We start from the raw sequence: 23,592 nt of genomic DNA, 5'->3' as shown, positions 1-23,592 counted from the left end.
ACCGAAATAATGCAGAAGCTAGATCGTTTGATGTCTTCGAGTTCTTCTTAGTTTTTTCGCCTTTTTAAAACTTTCTGAATGTTTTTTTTCTATTTCGGTTTGTATGAATTTTAAACTTTCTGAATATTTTTTTTCTATTTCGGTTTGTATGAATTTAAATTCTATAATATTATTAGTTTTAAATTTCAGATTTTTTTTATTTATTAATTAATTTTTAATATAAAAAAATATATAAAAATGCAAAATTAATTCGTTTTTAAAATTGGTATATTCCGACGAATTCTGGACGTCGGAATATACCGACGGAGAACGTTCCTCGGAAAATACCGACGGATAGCATTCGTCGGAATATACCGACGAACCAATATCCGTCGGTATATTCCGACGAACCAATGTCCGTCGGTATATTCCGACGCCCAGAATTCGTCGGAATATACCAAGGAATCCACTCCGTTGGAATTGTCCGAGGAACGTTCTCCGTCGGTATATAGTTTTTCCGATGAACTCTGGTCTCGTGTGTCCGCATCGTAATATCGTCGGAAGTTCGTCAGAATGACGTTTCTCGGTATTCGTCAGAAAGTCGTCGGAAGTTCTGACGAAATTCCGATGAATTTGTTTTTCCGACAAAACGATACCGACGGATAGGTTCGTCAGAAATTCGTCGGAATCGATATATTCCGACGAATTTCTGACAATTTCGGCCATCAGAATCCCATATTTTCTTGTAGTGATCACGAAAATATAGAAACTTCCATTTTAGTTAATATATTTTCTGAATCTTAAGCAAATCTACTCTAAATCTCACACAATATTTTCTCTCCCACATTTTTCTCTCCGGCAATCCTTGAATTAATTAAATTCGAGCAAATGTAAAAATATATAGATCTGTCGTTAGAATCCACCACCCATAACAACTTCCCAAAGCATTTAATTCTACAAAGACTTTTGGTATCTTTGACCCTGAATTTTAAATATAACTATTGACTAAAATATGATGGTGTTTCTTGTTAAGATTGTTGATTTGCGTAATATCAACATTATTAAGAAGTTCGGTGGGACTGTTGATTATCCACACACGGTGAAAAGATTGGTCTTTGATAAAAAGGTGAACCATGCTTGGTGGACCTACTCAGATGGAGAATGCTAAGATTATTATGATTAAGTTTCAGATCTCACCTCCAAAGACTCACATTAAGCAGAGTAGTGAGTTGTTTGTAATCTATTATCATTTTGAGAGTGTAATCTATTAATCCACGCCGTTTCATTTCAATGTTTAATCTATTATCATTTCAAGTTACATGCGAGCAATGTGTAACTCTGAACGTTGTTCAAAAAAAAAAAAAAAAGTGTAACTCTGAACAAATATTTTCTTTCATCAATCAAAAGGTTGTCAAAATACAAAAGCATACAAAAATCAGAAGTGTACTGGTAGCATATTAGGTCAAGACTCGATAGTTTGGAAGTAATCAACAGGCACTACACTATCAATGCCTTCAGTCAGAATCACCTTATTGTCTGAATTAATGTAGAAAGCAATTCCATCTAGACGGAAAGATCAACAGTGAAATGTTGAAGCCAACATAGCAATATTGAATTTGAGTTCTCGTACCTTCAAGAGGTTTCTTGATATTTAGGAAGATCAAGACATTAACATCTCTTCTCATGCCTTATAGCCAAAATCATATCAAATTAAAATCAGATTAATGTGCATATGCAATTACGCAAGACTGGAAATAAGATCAATCTTACTACTTATCACTTCACCATCTGTTCAGAAGCCACAAGAAAAATGAACATGCAGTTTATTCATACGCTTTAAGCCAGATGCCAAGATCGATTCCAAATTCTTCTCGTAAGTACCATGTACACAAACTGCCATTACAACAAATCAAATGAACATGAGAAACAATGAAGATCAATGAAACTGACCTCTCTTGTGACTTCAATTGAAATTTTGCAGCTGTTTCCAAGTCTAGTTTAAGCAAGTCTTCAACTTTAAGAAACCCATCACCTCGCATTTTCAACCTTAGCTCAGTAGCATTGTGTCGCAAGATACACTTCCTGATTCATCCATCCAAAAAAAAAATTTATTTATTTATTTTTATTTTTTGATAAAATTTCTAATTTATTGACCAATCTAAGTGTAAAGAATTACATTTACAAAAGAATGGTGACTATAGAAAGAAAGGCTGTAATTCGAAACTATAAACAAAATGAAAAGCCTCGTGAACCCTTCCTCTACCCAGGTACCTCAAAACATCTTTGAAGCATGTCCAGGCCGTCTGATGCCTTCTCGCATTTCTTTCTCTCCACACATGATAGATTGTCATTTGAAAGACCATCTTAATCAGTAGAGAGTCAAGTCGGTTGAGTCTGTTTCCCTTAACCATGTTTAGCGTTTGTGTCCAGTCCGGATTTGTTCTCGCTCCAAAAAACCCTCACACCAGCCTTTCTGACACTGTAAATGAGTATGGACAAGCGAAAAAGAGGTGATATCTTGTCTCATCCCGTTCTCCACACAGCCCACATCCCAGAATAATACCCCAACTTCTCATCCTATCCCCTATTGACAATTTATTCAATACAGCCAGCCATGTGATGAATGCATAGCGTGGGAATCCTTGCGAGAACCATACTACTTGTCGCCAGTGAACCTTATCCTTTCGGGATCAAATCTGCTCCCAAGTGCTTGATGAAACGAATTTTTCCTGATAATCATCCTCTCCCTTCTTCCACATCACAATATCATCCCCAAGATTTCCATCTGGAATTGGCTCTGCACGAGTCTGATTGTACAGTGTTTGAAATCGCCTACTTCGCTTGCCTCTAACACACCATCCATCTGAAGTAACATCTTCACTGACCAAAGCCTTGCGCGGAAGGCCAAGATAGATGGTCCCAATCGCTCCTGTGACATCAATCAGCCTTCCTTTCCCCATCCAATTATCAAACCAAAAATAAGTAGTAGACCCACTTCGCACCTCCATCTTCATAAATTCATAAGCCATACCCCGAAGTTTAAGAAGATTTTGCCAAATCCATGAGCCTTGAGTATCATCTATGATATCCCAAAAAGAGCTATAACGGAGCAAATAATCTTGTACCCAGCATACCCACATCGAAGAAGGTTGCGTAAAGAGCCTTCATATTAGTCTCAAGGCAAATGCCTTAGAATAGTCCTTTAATATCCTAATCCGAAGACCTCTTTCTTCTTTGGGATAACACACATCCTCCCAGCTTACCTTTGCCTTATGAGTCCGTGTTGGTGATCCCGACAAGAAGAAAGCACTACACATTTTCTCAATTGCATCCAAGCACTTAACAGGTAGAATAAACGCAGAGATCCAAAAATTAATTGTGCTTACAATCACAGACTTAATCAACTGAAGCCTTCCAGCAAATGATAGGCTTTTATTAGACCAGCACAACATCCTTCTCCTAATATTATCTATGAGAGGCTCATAGCCATGGCTAGATAGAGTTTTTGTCGTTAAAGGCATACCCAAATAACGAATTGGTAAGCTTCCTACACTAATGCTGGCTCTTGGCTTCAGTGATCATGAGATCAAGGTTGTTCCCAGCGGCATAAATTTTTGATTTACCCGCATTAATATGAAGCCCTGACATAGCTAACTAAGATTTCATAAACTCCAAAACCCCAAGCAAGGACGAAGATGTGCCATTGGTGAATACTAAAATCTGCAAAGCTAAGATGAGTTAGCTTCACTCCTTGGCATTGCGGATGATATGCAAACCTTCCTGCCTCAACTGCTTGATTGAGTAGCTCTGATAGTACATTGCTAAGGATAACATACAGATATGGAGACAAAGAACTCCCATGCCTGACTCCTCGAGCACTGGTGAAGAATCCTTCAAGGCTGCTGTTGAGATGCAGAGCTAAATCCAATGAATAAACTGAGCAGGGATCCCCATTGCTTGAAGGACTGAGACTATGAAGGACCATTTGACCGTATCAAACGCTTTAGAAATATCAAACTTTATAGCACATTTCTCTGACTGCTTGTGATAGCCATTTACTAACTCAGACGCCAAGATGATGTTCTCAAGTAACAGGCTTTATTTGATAAAAGCGCTCTGATTAGCTTCAAGTGCATCAGGAAAAATAACTTTCAGTCTGTTTGCTAGCACCTTCGAGATCACCTTATACAACAGGTTGCAACATGCAATTGGACTATAATCTTTCATCTTCTGAGCACTTACTGTCTTTGGGACCAAAACCAATATCGTAGCGTTTATGCTTGTAGGTAGAAACCTGAACATAAAGAATGACTGTAGTGCCGTGATGAAATCCCTTCCAATCACAGCAAGCTGCCACATAAAAATCCTTTGTATAGCCGTCCGGACCAAAGACTTTATCATTAGGAAGTGAAAGAAGGGCTGCATAGATTTCTTGACCAGTAACTGGTGCAACTAGCTGCGCACAAGCTTCTCCTGGGCATCTATAAATCAAAAGATTCTATAGCTCATCCACTGAAACCTCCCCTCCATTTGTATCTTGAGAAAAACCGATGAAAATAAGACACCGCCTCTTTCTTGATATCAACCAGTGATGTAAGCACTTCCCCTTGTTCTGTCGTGAGACTGCGAATGGTGTTCCTAGCGGTTCTGTTCTATACCATACGATGAAAAAAAACTGTGTTATTATCTCCGACTTGCAACCATCTAACACATGACTTTTGTCAAAAGAATTTCTCTTCAATCTTCGCCAATTTATGCCACCTTTCTGAAGCCTCTGTTGCTCTAGCAAAAGTTGCAGGACTAGGATCTAAAAGAGCTTTATTCTGGCACTCACAGAGATCCTCCTACGCTTGTTTAGTCCTAATCAGCAAATCACCATACTTCGATTTATTCAAAGCATGCAGGTGGAACTTTAACTGCTTCAATTTCTGATGAAAACAAGTTAGAGCAGAGCATGAATGATACAACTGTGGTGTAGTATCCCAAACTCCCTTAACAGTTGGTAAGAACTCCTTGTGGTCAGCAAGATAATTGAAGAAACGAAAAGGCTTACGGGATTCATCAAGTTGCCCTGTTAATCTGACCAAACATCTAGCGTGATCAGACACCCCTCCAGCATCAAAATTTGCATAAGATTGTGGGTAACATTTCAACCATTCACCATTCACCATTGACCAAAGCTCGGTCTAATTTTTTCCCAATAGGGTCCTCTTCTCTCTTATTCCACCATGTGAACAGAGTTACAACATATGGTAGATCCAATAATCCACAGTCTGTGATAACTTCTTGAAAATGCGTCATTCCCACCTGATCACTACGGTAATCTATTGCACGAGAATGCTCCTTAGAGGCCAGCTTGACATTGTAGTCTCCAGTGCGAACCCAAGGCAAGTTGAGATGAGCATAAGAAGCTTGTGTTCCCCTAAGATCCCTCCATAATGAAATCCTCTCAGTAGCTGTATTGTGAGCGTATATAGCTGAACAAATGAACTGCTCTCCTGACTCCGGGATTTTGATGGCACACGTGATGATCTGATCGCTCATATGAAGCTTAGTTACTACCACACGGTCAGACCAACAAAACTAGATTCTCCCAAGATGATGATACTCATAATTCGTTAAAACTTGCAATGTGGCAAAGCTGTATCAAAACATTTTTTAAACTTTCCCTCTCGAACTCTTGTTTCAACAAGGCAACCAAACAAAGGCTTTTCAGCCATAATCCAACTGCTCGATGCTTGCGTGCCATATTAAAACCACGCAGGTTCCATGAAAAGAAACTCGTCATAGTTTCCGTACAAAAGATTTTTTGTATTGGCCATGCCTACGTCCGAACTTCAGGTCCTTCGTTCTAACAATTGTCTTCTTAGCTAACTTGTGCACATTTGCAACCCGAGATCTTTTTCCCCGAGAGGGTATTAGTTGGACCCCTCTTTCCTCGATAACCTCACCTTCCTCAACCTCCTCCACAACCTCGTTCAGAACTTCTGCAGCTTCCTCTTCCCCATCATCCTCAATCTCCATTAGAGGGCTGAATTTAGATGGTGAAACCACTACACTCAAACCTTCCACATGTCCATGCGGGCTACCCATCACCATCCATTTCCATCGCTTCGTGATTTGCCAGAAACCAATGCCCAATTCCCTTCCTCAGGAGCAGAAAAAGTCTTAGTTGTAGATTCAGATATCTGAATCCTTGGGTAAGACTTTGATCTTTCAACCATTCCCACCATTTTAGAAGCAAGAGGCTGATATGGGATTTGAGCGCCATTGGAGCTCTCTCCCTGGACAAGGGAGCCAGTGGAAAATGCTGTTAATTCTCTCAGCAGGTCTGTAACCACATTACTCTCTCGGTGCGTCTTCTCCAACGTTAGGATAGGAACTGCAACAGTCCCCGTCTGCGCAACATTCTCTTCTCCTCTCTTGAGGATAGTTACATTAGCTGCCTTGCACTCTGTTCCTTTATGCCCCCATCCCTGGCATACAAAACATTGTGTAGGAAGCTATGGAAACTTGACCTCAATCTCACATTGATCTCTAGCTTTATCCTTAAACACAATTTTCTCAATCAATGGTTTATGCAAACCCACCTCTACAAGGACACGAGCAACATCCAACCTGATACACTTTTCCGTAATTGGGTGAAGTTTAACGAATTTTCCGTCTACTTTCGTCAAACACTTCAGTCCCTTGTGAGAGAAGAGGTCATTAGGAACACCTTTAAGGTCAATCCACAAAGGCATCGCCGTAAGTTCATGAGGCTTCAGAGCAGATTCCGGTGACCACACTTACCACAAGAGGTACATCTGAGATATTCCAGTAACGTCGCTGAATCACTCGAGACCTCATTTGACTGCTCTCAATACGAAACAAGACTGTGTTTTTATCAATGAACTGCACATCAATCTTAGATCCGCTCTTTGGAGAAGACCAAATACGATTCACTGTGGCATGTATCGAGCCCACATGGGGCCCATCTCCTATGAAATATCTCACTACATAACTCTTCCACTACAACTCCGCATCCTCAAAAATATCATTTGGAATGAGAAATGAAGCAACGTCATCCACAATATCGATCACAGGCTGCACATCCCCCGCAGCAGGTCCCCTCTTCCACGGCGACTGCGTACCAGTATCTACCCCAGCTAGTACCACCGGTGCCGATTTTGAAAAATCCTCCATCTCCTTCATATCTCCAAGTACATCACCCTCCACAGATACCATTGGTGCTATTTCCAAACCAACTGCCCTTTCCTTCATAACTCCTGAATCCACATCTCCATTGGGAATTAGCTCGCCCACTTCCACAGTCGGATCCGCTAACGTCACCTGTGAGGAGACCTCCACCACCGTCGGAATTCCATGCGCGCCTCCTCCATTAGGGTTTGCTGTGTCTCCATCGCCGTCGCTCTTCTGAGTCTCCATAACCTAAAACCTCGGTATTAAAAACAAAAAATATTTTAATCTTAAAAAACAAACTTTACAATATCTCTAAACCGCCACTTACAAAAGTCTTTTAAGCACGTCTTTTATCTTTGCCTCCTCCTGCCACTACGGCCCTGAGGTCAGCGCCGATCATTCTCTCTGTCATTCACTCTTCCTCTACCGCCGTTACACCCATCAAAAACTCATAAGACCAAACCTTGAGAGGCCTTTAATGAGAAAAACGCTGATTCAATACCTTTTGGTGGACTGGGCTAAGAAAAAAGTGAGTTTTGAAGCATCCATAAAGATAAAAACAGGTGAAAATCTGCAGCAGTTGCTCCAAATTTGAAGATGAATTAAACCGGTTAAAGAAGAATTAGAGCTAATCACAACTAGAGAACAAATACGAGAAAGAAGAAACAAAGAACATAGAAGACTTGGGTTTAATCATGTGAAAAACAAGAAAACTCGCCATTAAGAAAAGAGAAAGAGTATCAGCGGAGAAGATGAGAGAAAAAGTAAAATTTTAGATTTACCGTGTCTTTTTCCCTTTTTCTATTTACCCTTTTTCATCTACAAAGTTGTATTAAAAAAAACTAAAAATAAATATTATATATTTTAATTAAGTTAATTTTCAAAAATCTATTAGTACAATCGTATTAAAATGAATTAAAATCTTAATGAGACAAAAATCTTAGATAAAGTCCTAAGGGGACAAATCCAAATTTTAGGTGTCCTATTTTTCCATTTTCTCATTTTTCTAACCATTCCAATTTGTCTTAAATATAAAATGCAATTTGCATTCTATCTTTAAACAGTTCTGATCTTTGTTTGATAGTATAATAGCATATGGCCACATCAAAAAGCTGTCTGTTTAAGAGAAATAAATCGAATGCCTATTAACAAAAAAATCATAATTAAACCAACTCGGAAGTATTTTTCAATATGCGCATGCAATTGAATCTTATTATTTCCCACTTGTTGAGCTTCCTTCCGTGGGAGCATGATTATTGGAGGATTCTTAAGGTGGAGTTCTTAACGGAATATAAGAACTTGATTCTTAACTTTTAACTAAAAAAGTTAAGAACCTGCTTTTAAATAAAAGTTTTAAGAGACGGGTTCTTATATTCCGCTAAGAACCCCGTCCTAAAAGCCTCCCAATAATCATGCTCTTAGTAATATGCAATATAAGGTCAGATCTATCATCTATATAATAAGTCCATTATTTGATTATATTATTTATACGCAGACCAAAAAAAAAGACTATATTTGTATAACTGATTTTTAGTTATGATGGTTATTACATGCACAACATTTAAAAAAAAAATTGTGTCGTTTAGAATTAAACAGGTTTTAAGCATCTCCCTTTAGTTTTCTCAGATATTTGAGATGATTAATTTATTACAAAAGTTACAATTAAACAATATTTGTCTGAGTAAATTGCATGTTCTCGATCTGCATGCAACTTGTAGTTTATGTTTTCATCTCCCTGCAGGTTGCCACAATAATTATTTTAAAAGAAATATTTATTTATTACTCCTTATCGCATTGTCAAGATCGCGGAACATGTAATTGTTAAGAATTTTACATCTAAAATGTATGGATAAAGCCTAATGACATCCTAGCTATTATAGTCTGTCATGAAAATCTATATTTAGATATATATTATTATAATGTATATATATACAGGACCGTTTGATATAATTTTCTGTTACTACTTTTTGAATACATTTAAAAATTCATTTTAGAAAATAACAGAAAATGCAAGTATAGACTGATATTATACTATGACTACTATCACCAACTTTTTGAATCTGATATCTTTATATTTGTAATATAAATATTTAACGTTTAATACACTAATATTAAAGGAGATTTTTACATCTATGTCTAATGTCCCTAAGTTATATTCTAAGTGTCTTTGTGGTTGGAAAATCATGTATAGACTGATAAACCTTTGTATGGAAAACCAGATAGTTAGTAAAAGTTATTTATGAGTAAAAAAGAGAAGTCAGAACCAACTATGTTTATACATCAGATATATTGGATTCCAATTTAACTAGAGTTCCATTGCATTAACCTTTGAAATTATGTGTTTGTCTTAGTTGATAGATATTGTGTCAAAGTTCGAACTAGTCTATGAAATCTTCAGTCGCTAACACGCAACATAAATTTTACAATGGCTAACAATAGATCATATATAGAATTGTTGGCTTCTGGTCTTTATCACGCGACCTGGATTTCTGGCCTTTATCACACGACCTGGGTTCAAAATCCTACCTATGCGCTTTTCTTTCTCAAAAAGAAAGTTTTGGCTTCTGATTTTTTTACAAGAGATCATAATTAACATACTAAATTAGTCCAGTTTCTACGTTAATATTCTACAACATTATTTATAATGTTTTATCAAAAAACATATTCAAATTGAAAGCCTAAGTTACAAAAATACATATTCAAATTGTTTTTTTTTTGTCACAAATATATTCAAATTGTTTATGTTAAATACTTTCTAGTGAAGACTGAATGTGTCCATTTATGTAATCCGAGCACGGATGAGTCTGACAACATCTTTATTCGTCTGTCAACATACATACCGGAAATGCTTTCAAAAAAAAAATACATACCAGAAATTATACATATATATATATTTATATTTATATATATATATATTATTTTTAATGGCGACGGTAGTGGAAAATGTACTCAATTTATACATATGCACAACAATGCAACATAAGTGAATAATGGAAATGAGGGAAAGATAAAAAGAAATTGAAACCCCACACAAATTTCGATTCAACAAAAGTCGTCCAAACTAATATCTTCGTCAAGTTTTCCTTCTCATCACACCGCAACCCCAATAGTCCAAAATCACTAACCAATTAATGACCTTTTTCAAAAAAAAAAGAATTAATGAGCTTTATTAAGTTTCTATATATGGATATATAAAGTTGTGTATGGCCACCCTGAGGTTTCCTTTATTCTTCCAATAATTAAAAAAAATAGGAACTTCAACCATATAAATTAATATATTGATAAGCATTTTCCTTTTAGGTTGAAGTTTCTTTTTTTTGAATTTTTTTTAGGTTGAAGTTGGTAATCTAACAAAATATATACTGTAAAAAAAATTGTTCAAAGAATAACACTTCAGCAAACTCTTTGTAAACTTGTTCTTGATATTGGATACAAATCAAATTATGTTTTATTTTGTTTGAAATATTTTATATTTTATAAGCTAATTTTATAAATCACAAACTAGCTTTTTAACTTTTCAATTAATTATTAATCAATGATAAAGCATTGAAAACTTAAGGTACTATCAATCAAAAATAATTAAAACCTATATATTTGTGGAAAATTATTTCAAAAATAACTATTTGTTGTAAAACATTGCTATTATATAATAATAATATAAGTGGAAAATAGAAAATCAATCAGTTAAAAACTGAAAGGATCTAAGAGCACAATTATCGGGAGTTACAAGAGGGTTTTACAGTGATGAGCCCCATATTTTGAGTAAAAATCGGTAACAAAGAAGATGAAATAAGGATCGCTTTTGTCATGATCCTTGTATTGTCTGCGGGTTCCACTGACACGTGGCAGCCCGCAGTTGATTTCTTTTTTAATTTTTTTTAAAAATAAAAAATAAATAAATAATAAAAAATTCAAAAACCAGATAATCATGGTTTAAAAGTAGCTAGTTAGATATAAACAAATGCTAGTTTTTTGTCTGATGAAATAATCACAAATAGTTTCAAGTTGCCATGTATATTGTCAAATTAATGAAATAGTCATGTTTTCTTGTAAAGTGAGATTTTCTGAAATAATCTCATCACTTGGTATATTCTGTTTATATAAACTATATTTTTGGTCTAAATATAAATTATATATGATTTAAATTGTACATATACTAAATTTTCATTTTCAGTACGTCTATACTAAATTTACATTTTCAGTATACTAATATCCAAAAAGTTTAGCACTATACACTCTTTGGGGGAACTCAAAATATTGTAAGATAATATATGGGATTTGAACATGTTGGATTTGCGGTAGTGATTTCTGCTGACTACCCAAAATCATATTATACTTACATTCTAATTTCTAATATTTAAATAAACAGACAAGAAGAGCTTTTCTTTCACTGCAAAACAGTACTTTCATTCTTGTTTAATACTTTCCTTTGTATAAAGATATTTACAGCTTTGTTATTTAAATAACATTATTTAATACTTTTCTATCGTACTTATAATACCTAGTTATATGCATCTGTATTCATGTGATTTTTAAGGAGGTGTTATTGGTTTATATATTTTGATTGATTTAGAAATTCATATAGTATTTATAAATCCAAGTAAAATATGCAAACCTGGAGTTTTCCCTCGGATTTGAGTCTTTGTATTTTTAACTAAAAAATCCAAACAAATCCATTCAAATCCATTATAAAATCAAATATATTAGTAAATCTGTGGGATTGAATAACACTTGATTTGATACAGAATTTATAAATCATTAAACCAATAACACATGATTTTAATACAGATTTGAAAATCATAGAACCAATAACCCTAGATTTAGTTCGGATTTTCAAATCCATTAAAATACAATAACCAATAACCCCTACTAAATGATCCCTACTTTGTTTTATTACCCTCTTTTGTTTGTTAAGCACTTTGTTTTATTACTTTTACAGGGAGTTTCTCGTATTCCTACAAAAAAATCCAATGTAATCTCGGAAACCAAAACCCGAACCCGATGACATTTGGCTAATTAGTATATAATTATAAGCACGTATTGTGCAGTGCGCATGTAGTCTAAACACCTGTAACAATGTTTACTCTGCGTTAAAGGTAATATCATAATATAATAATAAAAGTATATTCATTCTCTTTGATTATATTCTTTTTCAAAGTGTTGTTTTTTTTCCATCTATTATTATTTTATTAATGGGTCAAGCCCAGACAACCCAAAAAACATTAAACATAAAGCTAAAAACTCGGAACAAATGGCAATTTAACATGGGCCTTAAGCCCAAACCACAGACCATGCGGTGCCTCACAATCCCACGCGTCCAGAAATTCGCGAGGCCACCCACGTGTCGAAACTCACCCATGAACGAGACACGCGTCACCCAAACACCACATCGTAACCCAATCTACGAGGCTCACATTGGAGGAGACAAAATGGACACGTGTTTCACCGGATAACGCCGGAACCAGAAACACCGCGCCCACCTTCGTCGCCTACACTCTTTGTAATGGAGAGATCGATCGAGACTGTCCCGAGATCTCATCCAGAGCCAGTTAAACCACCACCGACGGCTTTAAAGCCACAACCATGTCTTCCTTCTTCACCGTTCTTTTCCAAAATTATAAACGCCGGATGAAACCGGCACGGAGCCAGCCGTCGACACCAAGGGATAAGAGACGACGCCGGAGTCAGAAGCCGACAAACGACACTGAAGGAGCCATCGTTTCCGGAAGAAAAACCCGATCACAGAACCAAACTCATCTCATCTCTAATCTTTTGATTTATGATTTGAAAAGGAGTTTGAGATCAAGAGAGTTTTCTCTCTCTAACAGAAGAGAGAGAAGTTCTCTTTTTCAAAGTGTTGTTAACTACCAATATATTAAAACTTAATTGGAAAATGATCATTTTATTTGAAAATAAGAACAGAAGCTTACACCCTGCATGTGAAAAGCTAAATATTCTTATCATTGAAAGCAACTATAATGGTTAACTAAAATAAAGCTCGCGGTAAAAACATTGAACTCTATTTCCTCAAAATTTAAAACTCTATTAATCTTTTTTTAAAGTCGATTAATGTTTCGTCGCTAAACCACAATAAATATAATTGGTTCAAAAAGATGTTTTTACAGCTTATGAAACACCCGTGAATATTATTAACGACCTCAATGTAAAATATACTACGTGTAAAAACTTTTCTCATATCGAAAACATCATCCCATATTCACTGATTAAACAGTGAACGGTAGAAAAAAAATATGAATAAAGTTATGACGAGGCACAAGAAGTTGGCAATGAAGATAAACGTCGGAGAATATATTAATACATTTTCTCCCTTTTCTGAATCGCTACACGAAATTTACAATTTCTGGATCCATGTAGAAAAGTTAAGATACTTCTGGCCGAAACACCCTCTAAGCATCTACTAGTTTTCTTAAAAGGTTGACAATATAAATATTCTCCTCAAAATTTAGAAATAAACTCAGGTGTTACTAATGCGGTATTTGTTTCACTCTTCCCCAACTGTCTTCCTCTTCCACTCTACCAAACGCTTCAGAAACTCATTAACCTGTAAATTAAAATGGTTTCCAGTTTAATATAACAGTCATAAATATAGGTATAAGGTTGCGATCATTTTTATATTAAATCAAAAACGGCTAAGATTAAATTTACCTGAGAAGGGTCTTGAAGAGAATAAGAGGCATTGGTTTCCTTTGGAACTTTTGAGACAAGAATCCCAAAACCTTGTCCCTTTTCACGTAAAACCTATCGAAATATATGGTTAATTTACAACGTTAATATTTGTTGAACTGCATATTAAAGTATATTTAAAAAAAACCTAGAAAAATAAGAGTAGTTGATGGTACGTAAACGTGTTATAACTAATTGTCATCATACCTTAAACGCATCTTCGTCGGTACGGTCATCTCCAATATACACCGGAACAACATTTTCCGAATTTTCGAATCCTATTTTAATAAGATCGAGGATATAAGAATGAACAGAACTAACAATTATTTCCCAAATATTAGATAAATAAATGCATATATGTGATGCTCTCACCTAATGATCTTAGCAAAAAATTTAGGGCTTGGCCCTTGTCCCATTTGATTGTGGGGCGGATTTCAAGCACCTGGTTTTACAAATAAATAGATTAGTTAGTATAGTCTGATAAAGATGATTGTTATTGTATTATTATTCTACATAAAGTACACTTAGCCTTCTAAGGACTAGTAAAAAGAGGGAGAGGAAGATTAATTTTACCTTTCTACCTTGGGTTAGTTTCAGCTTTGGATAATCAACTAGAACTGATTTTACTTGTTCGGCTAATGCGGCCCATCTCTGTTAGAAAAAAAAAAGTACATAGACAAATAATTAGAAGACATTACAAAAAGTATAGTGTTTAATGCATATCAAACAATAGTTTTATGTGAAAACTAGACGTTAGATTTGAACAAGATATAAGTCTTTTAAGTTTATTTGTAAAATATTTTGGGTTAAAAACAATAAGCACTGTGGACCATTTCACAAAGAAGAGAAAGTTTTTTCGGTTTTCATAATCATTTTTGTTCTTACTTTCTCATCAACACGCCGAAAATGTACGGACAGACAAAACTTGTTGTTCTCCACCATAGCCCCAGGGATACATTTTGTCTTTTCTTCTAAAATCTTAACCACCTGAAGTTATATACACAATAAAGTTAAATATATATACTGTTTTCACTCTCTGTAATTCGATTAGTTACATTTGTGAAGGTAATAAAAGCCTCAAAATGCACCTTCTCGATCATTGGTACAAACTCACGAGCAGGTTGAAACAGCACTCCCTGATTACTCTAAGACCATTTCACAAAAGAAAATAGATTAGTAATTAGATAATTAGTTTTTTTTAACAATAAATTTTTTCTGCATTGTTTTCTCACCTCGCCGTAACTATTTTCGTTGGTAGGTCCTTCAATGTCCATGCCATGGCTTCCAGCGTAGTAAATCTCGTTGAGTTTGACAAAAGCACGAACCTGAAAGTAGTTATCTCACATAATTAATATTAATATATAGACTTCATCATATATATAGAGTATATAGTTTATATCAAAATTTGGTAAAATATAATGTACCTTATCAATGGATCGTCCAGTGACTATAGCAGTAGGGAAGTTTAGAGCCGCATCCTTTACAACCTCTCGCATCTGTTGAAATAATTACAATATTATTAAACCAAAAACAATTAAATAATTAAATAACAAGGTTTTAGACATGGAACAGAATAAAAACCTCATGTGTTATGTAAGCTTTGTCGGGATCTTCAACTATAGGAGAAAGCGTCCCATCGTAATCAAGAAACATCACAATTTGTTTCCCTTTTGCAGCATTCATAATCTTATCAAACATATTCAAAGCTGATGGAAATCTAACCTAAAAATAAAAATAAAAATACGAAATCATGATGATATACCAAAATCTTGATATGGATAATTCAGATTTAAGGTACAAATAAGTAACGTACGATCCAAGATGTTTTTTCGTCGTTGTCTGAGTCAGAGTCACGAGAAGAGGATCTGAGACGTGTAGGAGAAGAATCACGCATGGAATCAACCCACGATGCAATCTTTCCAGCACCAAGATTGTTCTTGTTGTTGTTGTTGTTGTTTTTGTCAGCTGCTTCAAGAAGTTCCAAGAACTTTCGACGAGGGAAGGTAAAGTAAGTGGAAGGTGAAGAGAACAGGGGAGAGTTAGAGACAGAGACTCTGATGGTTTTTGAACCCAAGATGGGATTTCTGTCGGAGACGATGACATTCTGGTTCGTCATATTTCTCACAAGTGTTGAGAACGAGAGGAGATATATATATATATATATATATATATATATGGAGAAAGACAAAGAGAAAGAGAGACAGTGTGTGTGTGTGAATGATGAGGAGGAAATGAAGAAGTAGAAGAGGAATTTATAAGGAGAAGTGTGAAGAGAAGGACGAGAGAAAAATAATTAAGTATGAGACAAAAGAAATTGCAAAAACTTCACCTATCATTGGTGGCTCCCTCTGTACCTTTTTGGCCACATTATGCCCCTCTCTCTTTCTTATTTTCAGCCTTTTAATTCCCTCTTCTTCTTTTTTCCACTCTATTGGATCTTTAGGCCATGATTAACTTCGATCTTTTAGCTGGGTTTTTAACTTCGGCTAAGAGATAGTTCTTGGCTTTTAACTAAGAAAATCTAAACACTGTATCTTAAGAAAATCTAAACACTGTATCTTAAATAAGAAATATAAGAGACGTTTCTTAACCAAAAAATGTTAAAAAGAAATGTCAAATCATGAGTTAAAAACCCCAAATAAGAGATCGGGTTTAATCATGCTCTTAGTTTACTTAGATTTTCCTAAGCCTATTATTTAGATATGACATGAATCTTTTTCAATATTTGAAAATGTAAATGAAATATGAAAATATATAATTTCATTCGTTCTGAAAGTTTTTGAAGAGTAGACAATCAAGATACTAAAATACAATATAAAATATAGCATATATCTATTTATATTGATGAATAATAAACTATTGTAGATAAATACTTATAAAAAATGTACCCGGTGTCATAATAAATAATTAAATAACTAATTGAACCATAATATTTTTTGAGTACTAGGAGTTTTGTTCGAATTGGATATGTTTTTTATTTTATTTTTAAAATGACTCCAGTTGCGAATTTTTATTATATATTTATGTATGATGTAAACAACTTACGTCTAATATTTTATAGTAGGTCTATATTTAAAGTAGCATGTAAATATGAGTTAATTCATGGAATACAAAAGTGGACATTTTTATTTAAGAAATCAGCTTGTTGTTGTAATGCGAGCTATATTATGAATGGTTATTTGCTTGATTAATTCTTTAGTTACGATTACTTGAGTGTGGTTTTGATTAAAATGGATAAGAGTTTTGATTTGAATTTAAAGATGCGATTTATTAACGCTGCCACTACAAGAAAACAGCGGCATACTGAGGGAAAAAATCGTCGGTATGTCGTCGGAATAACACTATTCCGACGACATACCGATGAAAAAGTCCTCGGAAATAACTCATCGAAAATTCATCTTTCCTCGGAAATCTCTCGGAAATTTCCGACGGAATTCCGAGGAAACCCTATTTCCTCGGAATTTCCGAGGACCACAAGTTCGTCGGAAATTCCTCGGAATATTCCGAGAAAGTTGTCGTCAGAATATTCCGAGGGATAAACTTCCTCGGAATATTTCCAAAATTAAAAAAAAAATTATAATTTTATTTTTTTAAATTGAAATTCGAAAATATAAAATTAAAATTGAAATAGAAAACATATTTAAAATACAAAAAAATAATAAAATAGTTTTTATAAATAAAAAAAATGTTTTATAAATATAAATATTTTTATAGATATGAAATCATCTTTTTATAAATACAAAATAGTTTTTATAAATACAAAAAATAATAAAATAGTGTTTATAAATCAAAAAAATATTTTATAAATACAAAATTAATTTTAAAATATGAAATCATCTTTTATAAATCCAAAAATCAAATTTATATAGAAAGAACGGCTTGTATATTTAAAAATAGTTTTTATAAATACAAAAATAAAAAAAAATAGTGTTTATAAATCAAAAAAATGTTTTATAAATACAAAATTAGTTTTAATAAATATAAATATTTTTATAAATATGAAATCATCTTTTATAAATCCAAAATCGAATTTATATACAAAAAACGTTTTGTAAAATCGAATTTATATAGAAAAAACGTTTTGTAAATACAAAAATAATGAACAATTTATAAAAAAAGTTCTAAATCAATTCAACACAACCAAATCACAATTCTAAACCTATTACACAACAAATCACAATCCTACCCAATCACCCTAACAAAAATCTATCAAAAACCTTTTAAAATCATCAAATCTACTTAAAAACCTAACAAATAGGACCTAAGAGAGTGGGATAGGGTCCTTACATGATTTGTAAGGGAATGGAAAGGATTCGCCGGAGAGATCGTCGCGAGAGAAGGTGGAGAACGCCGGAAGGAGAGAGAGATCGCCGGAGAGGAAGAAGAGAGAAATGGGGAAGAAGATGCGTTTCGAGTTTATAAAACCTTGGGTCCGACGGATATTTTCCGTCGGAATTCCCTCAGTATTTTCAATTTCAATTTTCGCGAAATATTTGGCGGCTTGTTTGCCCGGTTAAATGAAAATATTCCGAGGAAATTCCGACGGCCACTTAAATATCCGTCGGAATTTCCTCGGAATATTTTCATTAATTCGAGGAAAAAGAATATCCTGTGCATGTATTTCTATTAATTTATATTGTTCCTCGGAATTTCCTCGGAATATTCCGAGGAAATACCGAGGAACTAGTGTTTGGGGTTTCAAAACATCAATTTTTTTTTGCCGTATTTCATTTCTTATACAATTGTAATGCATACCATTGAGGATTCTCTGTATAGATGAGCATAAACCATGAAATAACAAATTTCAAAACGAATTGTAAGTATTCCGTTTACCGTTCATTAAAGTGTCTAAGTGTTTCTCTTATGTTGTAGGGATTTTGTTCATACAATCGGAAAAGTGTTTATAATAGGGTAAGGAACAAATTTTTGACTTCATAATGAACGTAAGACACTTAATAAGGGTTATATAGGTGTTATTCAAACCGTAAAACGTTGTTTTCGGTTTAAAAACCCTATTTCCTCGAAATTTCCTCGGAATATTCCGAGGGAATTTCGAGGAAACCCTTTTCTTCCTCGGAATTCCGTCGAAATATTCCGAGGAAATTCCGAGGAACTAGTGTTTGGGGTTTCAAAACGTCAATTTTTTTTAAATGGATCGATCGATGGATATATGTCCAAAAACGCATCGATCGATCACTAAGATGGACCAAAGCGTAACAATGTGATCGATCGATGAGATTATCCCATCGATCGATCGAGGATATCAAGTATTCCTCGGAATTTCCTCGGAATATTCCGAGAAAATTCTGAGGAACTAGTGTTTGGGGTTTCAAAATCTCGAATGTTTTTTTTATAAACGGATCGATCGATGGATTTATGTCCAAAAACGCATCGATCGATCACTAAGATGGACCAAAGCGTAACAATGTGATCGATCGATGGGTATATGTCCAAAAACGCATCGATCGATCACTAGTTCGTCGGAATTTCCTCGGAATTTCCCGAGGAATTTCCTCGGAATATTCCGACGGATTGATGTTTCCTCGGAATTCCGTCGGTATATTCCGAGGAAATTCCTAGGAATCCCAAATTTTGGGTTTCCTCGGAAATTCCTCGGGAAATTCCGAGGATTTCATTTTCCGTCGGAATGTCCGTAAAAAGTAGTGGTAGAATAAAATTCAAGGAATGTAATGACCAAAACGCGGCATTAAATGTTTTACAGTATGAAATCAATAACCTCGAGCTTTCAAGGTTATTCGATCTTTTTTTTTTATAGAAAAGTTATTCGAAATTCCTACAATACACATCAACATATTAATAGATTCAAGAATTTGATCAAAAACCATATCTCCACATAATCTCGGCAAAAGATGTCTCCGATTCCTATTGGCTATACGTAAATATAAGAATCATTAAAAGGTTATACTTCACCGAAAGTCATATCAGCATATTCAAAGACTTGTTTGTAGATTTTAAACCGCTTGGTGCCCACTACATAACGTTAACGTAGAAAGCCTACATGTATATGTGTTGATTTTGATAGTTCGAGCAATGCGACTAAGGATATGGCTATGACAAATCAAGTATAAAAGTTGTCTTACGTTCTAACCATCACATTGTAATAACCTACTATAACATAGCACACAGATACATTAAGGGATAACTAAACTAGAGAAAATTTAAACTTTTGTTTTGGGACCCTTAATAATAAGAATCTTTAAACAGCTTTTAAATTATATCTAAAACAGAACTTATAAAAATCCCGAATATAATAAAATAAAATAAAATAGAGCGAATATATGTACTAGAACGGGGAACGCCCACAGGAACAAAAACGATTGTACCAAATCTATCTAACATTCTGTGGTATTAAATCGAAAATAGTAGCTATAAACTCTCTATAGTTTTGTCATGCAATAAAAAAATTATAATAGAAACCCTACGTGTATTACTTTTCTCATTTCATTACATATAAAGTAATAATATTAGCGACGGTTTGTTGTACTGCTTTGTCAACTCTTATAATTAAACTACTTCCAAACTGATGTTTGAATATAATCTCATAACTTGACAAAAAGTAATATAATTTCATAACTAAAGACGACCACATGGGTCAACATTCTTGACTTTCGTTACTTGAGAATCCACAAAGGGCACGAAACTATAAACCCTTTAGATTTCTTGTTCCAACGGGGACAATCACTTTGATACCTGTTAATTTATTAAACCAAGCTCCATTAATTAATACATTTTATATATTCATTGTATTTAGTTTAGTTTGTACACATATAAACACAGTGATAAACACATGGAATGGAAGTTTCCGATCCTTTTCGTGCTGTTAATTAAGACGTTGTGCGGTGTGGTTTGATTTATTTTACTACAGTCGGCGGCGGTTACAAGAAAAGCTAAGTTCGGCATAGTTGGGTTCATGAACTAATCACAATAACCCTAAAGTTCATTGTAAATAGATACATTTACCAAATTTAATTTCCGACATGAATATAATTTCAGATTCAGGTTGTCACATTTCAAATAGACCATTATATGTCTACGTAGAGTTCCATGTTTTGACAAGCTCTAGCCTCCGTCCTAGAGAGGGATTACGATTTATAAATGATTTCAAAACCAATCTAAAAAGGTATCATGTTTTGTATGTCTAAAAAAATGATTTCAAAATCAATCTAAGCTGAAGTAATACTAGTAGACATTTCCAAATACTATCTAAACTACTTAATCGTATAGATAGGTTGGAGCACCATTGATACTCTCTTGCAAGAGTTTTTCACAAAACAAATAGAATTTTTTTCAGAAAGATGGAAAATAGAAAGGAGAATCTTTCACTACTCTTGTATCTTTTCTTTTAAATTATGTATTCCATATTTGAATATTAATTTTGATATATATAATTAAATTATTATAGAATATTATATAGTAATGTGGATACACACTCATTTGTAGAAACTCATGGATATTGATGTTATAAAGTTTTGTTTGTATCTATGATAGACTATGGATTTGACTCATTTTCATCCATAGTTTATAGGTGTTTTTACTAATAATTATATTATTATAGAGTCTATTTATTATATTTATAAGATCAGGAATGTTTTGCAGATAAGTAATGATTTTGGAGCATTTTGGAGATATTTGGAGTAAGCACCCGCGATGACCATCGAGATCGACTATCGGTCGATATTGGAAAGCTAGAATCGATCGATACACAAGACATGGTGTCGATCGATAGCAAAACGCGCAGAAAAAAAGATGAGGAAAAGGATTACAATGAAGAACAAGAGTGATCCTGGGCAATTTGCAATACCATGCACAGTGCAGGGTATTGAATTCCCACATGCCTTGTGCGACACAGGAGCATCAGTCGGCATCCTACCTAGGGTTATGGCAGACCATCTGGGTCTGCAGGTGGAGCCTTCGCAGGAATTGTTCACTTTTGTGGATTGTTCCCAGAAGAACTCAGGAGGAATTGTGAGAGACCTAGAGGTGCAGATTGGTAATGCCCTAGTTCCAGTTGATTTCCATGTCTTGGATATCAAGTTAAACTGGAACTCTTCTCTACTACTTGGGAGAGATTTCTTGTCAACAGTGGGAGCAGTGTGCAACTTGCAAACCAACCAGTTGTGTCTAACACTCATCGATCATAATGCCCACTACGACCCTATCCCAGTAAAGAAGCCACAGACGATCTCCAGAAGAATCAATGATCCATGAATCATTGCAGCTTGCCACTGTGGAGATGAGTACGAAACTGAATATTCAGAATCGATCGAGACTCACACATCAACATCAATCGACAGTGGTCACCAGAAATCGATCGACATACCACATGATGAATCGGTCGATAGTAGTCCAGATGATTGGGAGAATGACTACTACAACCCCACTATTGACGCTTACACAAGACAAAATATGCATACAGATGAGTATGATAAAGACTTCGAGGAGGAACGAGCCATTGAGTACAGAGCCATCCTTGATGAGGAAGATAAACTCTCACATCATTCCTCTTGGAAAAGGAATGCACCAGCGTTCGACATGACAAGCTTGCCATCGATCGACACTTAACCTCAACAACGATGCCGAAAGCGAGCATCGACCGACACTGCATACTACAAATCGGTCGACACTGACTTCAACCGTGTGCGAGAAGGAGACTACTCGATTGGTAGTTGGGCAGATGAACACCACCACGAGAGCTTTGCAGTAGAAACGGTAACCTACACAACAGGAGCAGATAAACTACAAGATAGTTTCACAGACGAGGAGCTGCTCAACATGCAAAAACGCGATGATACAGATCAGTTTCAAGCAGAAGCTGCTTGGGAAAAAACTCTTTCTAGTCAATCGATCGACACTCGTCATCCGAAATCGATCGACAAACTTCCTCAATAATCGATCGACATCAATAATATCACGTCGATCGACAACCATCCAATACCGAAAACCACTGTAAGCGTAAAAGATAAATTAGATAACCAGTATCTAACTCCAGACGAATTTAGTATTTTTCAGGGATCCTAATGGCTACGCAAAAGCCATAGACGGCCACACACTACACGAGAAGATATCGCAGATATCCTTCAGACAGCCGATGGACTAGACAATCTGTTCATGCATCAACGCAACAACTGCGAACATAAGACTACAAAGGAGTTCTATGACACAGTTGGTGGCATAGAAAACAGCTTCAAACAACGATCTCGCCATACAACCCATCCATCGATCAACATGGACGTCTCAACGGTCGCCAGACATCCAGAATTCGGCAAAAGTGCTTATGACCTTTATGGTAACAGAAAATTTTACTGGGAAGAGAAAGATGAGTATGGAGTCTACAGAGATGACCGCGAATTTCCCAGAGATCTAGATGGACACACCATTCCTGTTCACACCAAGGATATCAGAAGACTTCTGGAAAGAGCTTCAAGAGATTAACCAGCCTACATATGTTCCTGAACATGCTAGCTCATTCACACAGACACAGTTGGTACCAGAGCTCTACACAAAAGATGAGATCAATGAAATGTTCCATGGAGTCTGTGGTGAACATGAGAAGAATAAAGAAGCCTTCCAGATGAAGCTTGATGGTGTCTACTATCCATTGAATGATAGTATAAATTGGCTAACTACTTGCATGGAGGAGATGAAGAAGGACATAGCCAGAATTCAAAACGCGACCGACACTGCTCGACCTCCATCGATCGACAGACGACAACCCCAATCGATCGA

The 23,592-nt window shown here is 35.1% G+C and overlaps 1 protein-coding gene across 2 annotated transcripts; it reads right to left on the bottom strand.

Annotated features, from left to right (window-relative positions):
• Positions 1–13,442: 13,442 nt before the first annotated feature.
• LOC106422763 (trehalose-phosphate phosphatase B) lies at positions 13,443–16,073 on the bottom strand. Of its 2 annotated transcripts, none has more exons than XM_048747406.1 (11): positions 15,659–16,073; positions 15,427–15,567; positions 15,270–15,341; positions 15,078–15,170; positions 14,934–14,981; positions 14,731–14,832; positions 14,419–14,496; positions 14,218–14,287; positions 14,053–14,123; positions 13,828–13,920; positions 13,443–13,723 (listed from the first exon to the last, which is right to left on the bottom strand). In XM_048747406.1, exons 1-11 carry the CDS (start codon positions 15,959–15,961, stop codon positions 13,664–13,666), a joined length of 1,131 nt encoding a protein of 376 aa, XP_048603363.1. In that variant the 5' UTR covers positions 15,962–16,073; the 3' UTR covers positions 13,443–13,663. The 2 variants fall into 2 exon arrangements, with proteins under 2 accessions (XP_048603363.1, XP_013719001.2); XM_013863547.3 differs by having other exon boundaries at positions 14,934–14,990; positions 15,659–16,071.
• Positions 16,074–23,592: the final 7,519 nt, after the last annotated feature.

Source organism: Brassica napus, chromosome C2 (genome assembly GCF_020379485.1).
Source record: "Brassica napus cultivar Da-Ae chromosome C2, Da-Ae, whole genome shotgun sequence".
Taxonomy (NCBI): domain Eukaryota; kingdom Viridiplantae; phylum Streptophyta; class Magnoliopsida; order Brassicales; family Brassicaceae; genus Brassica; species Brassica napus.
Note: the sequence above shows the minus strand (reverse complement) of the source record. Positions and strands in the feature narration are given on the sequence as shown.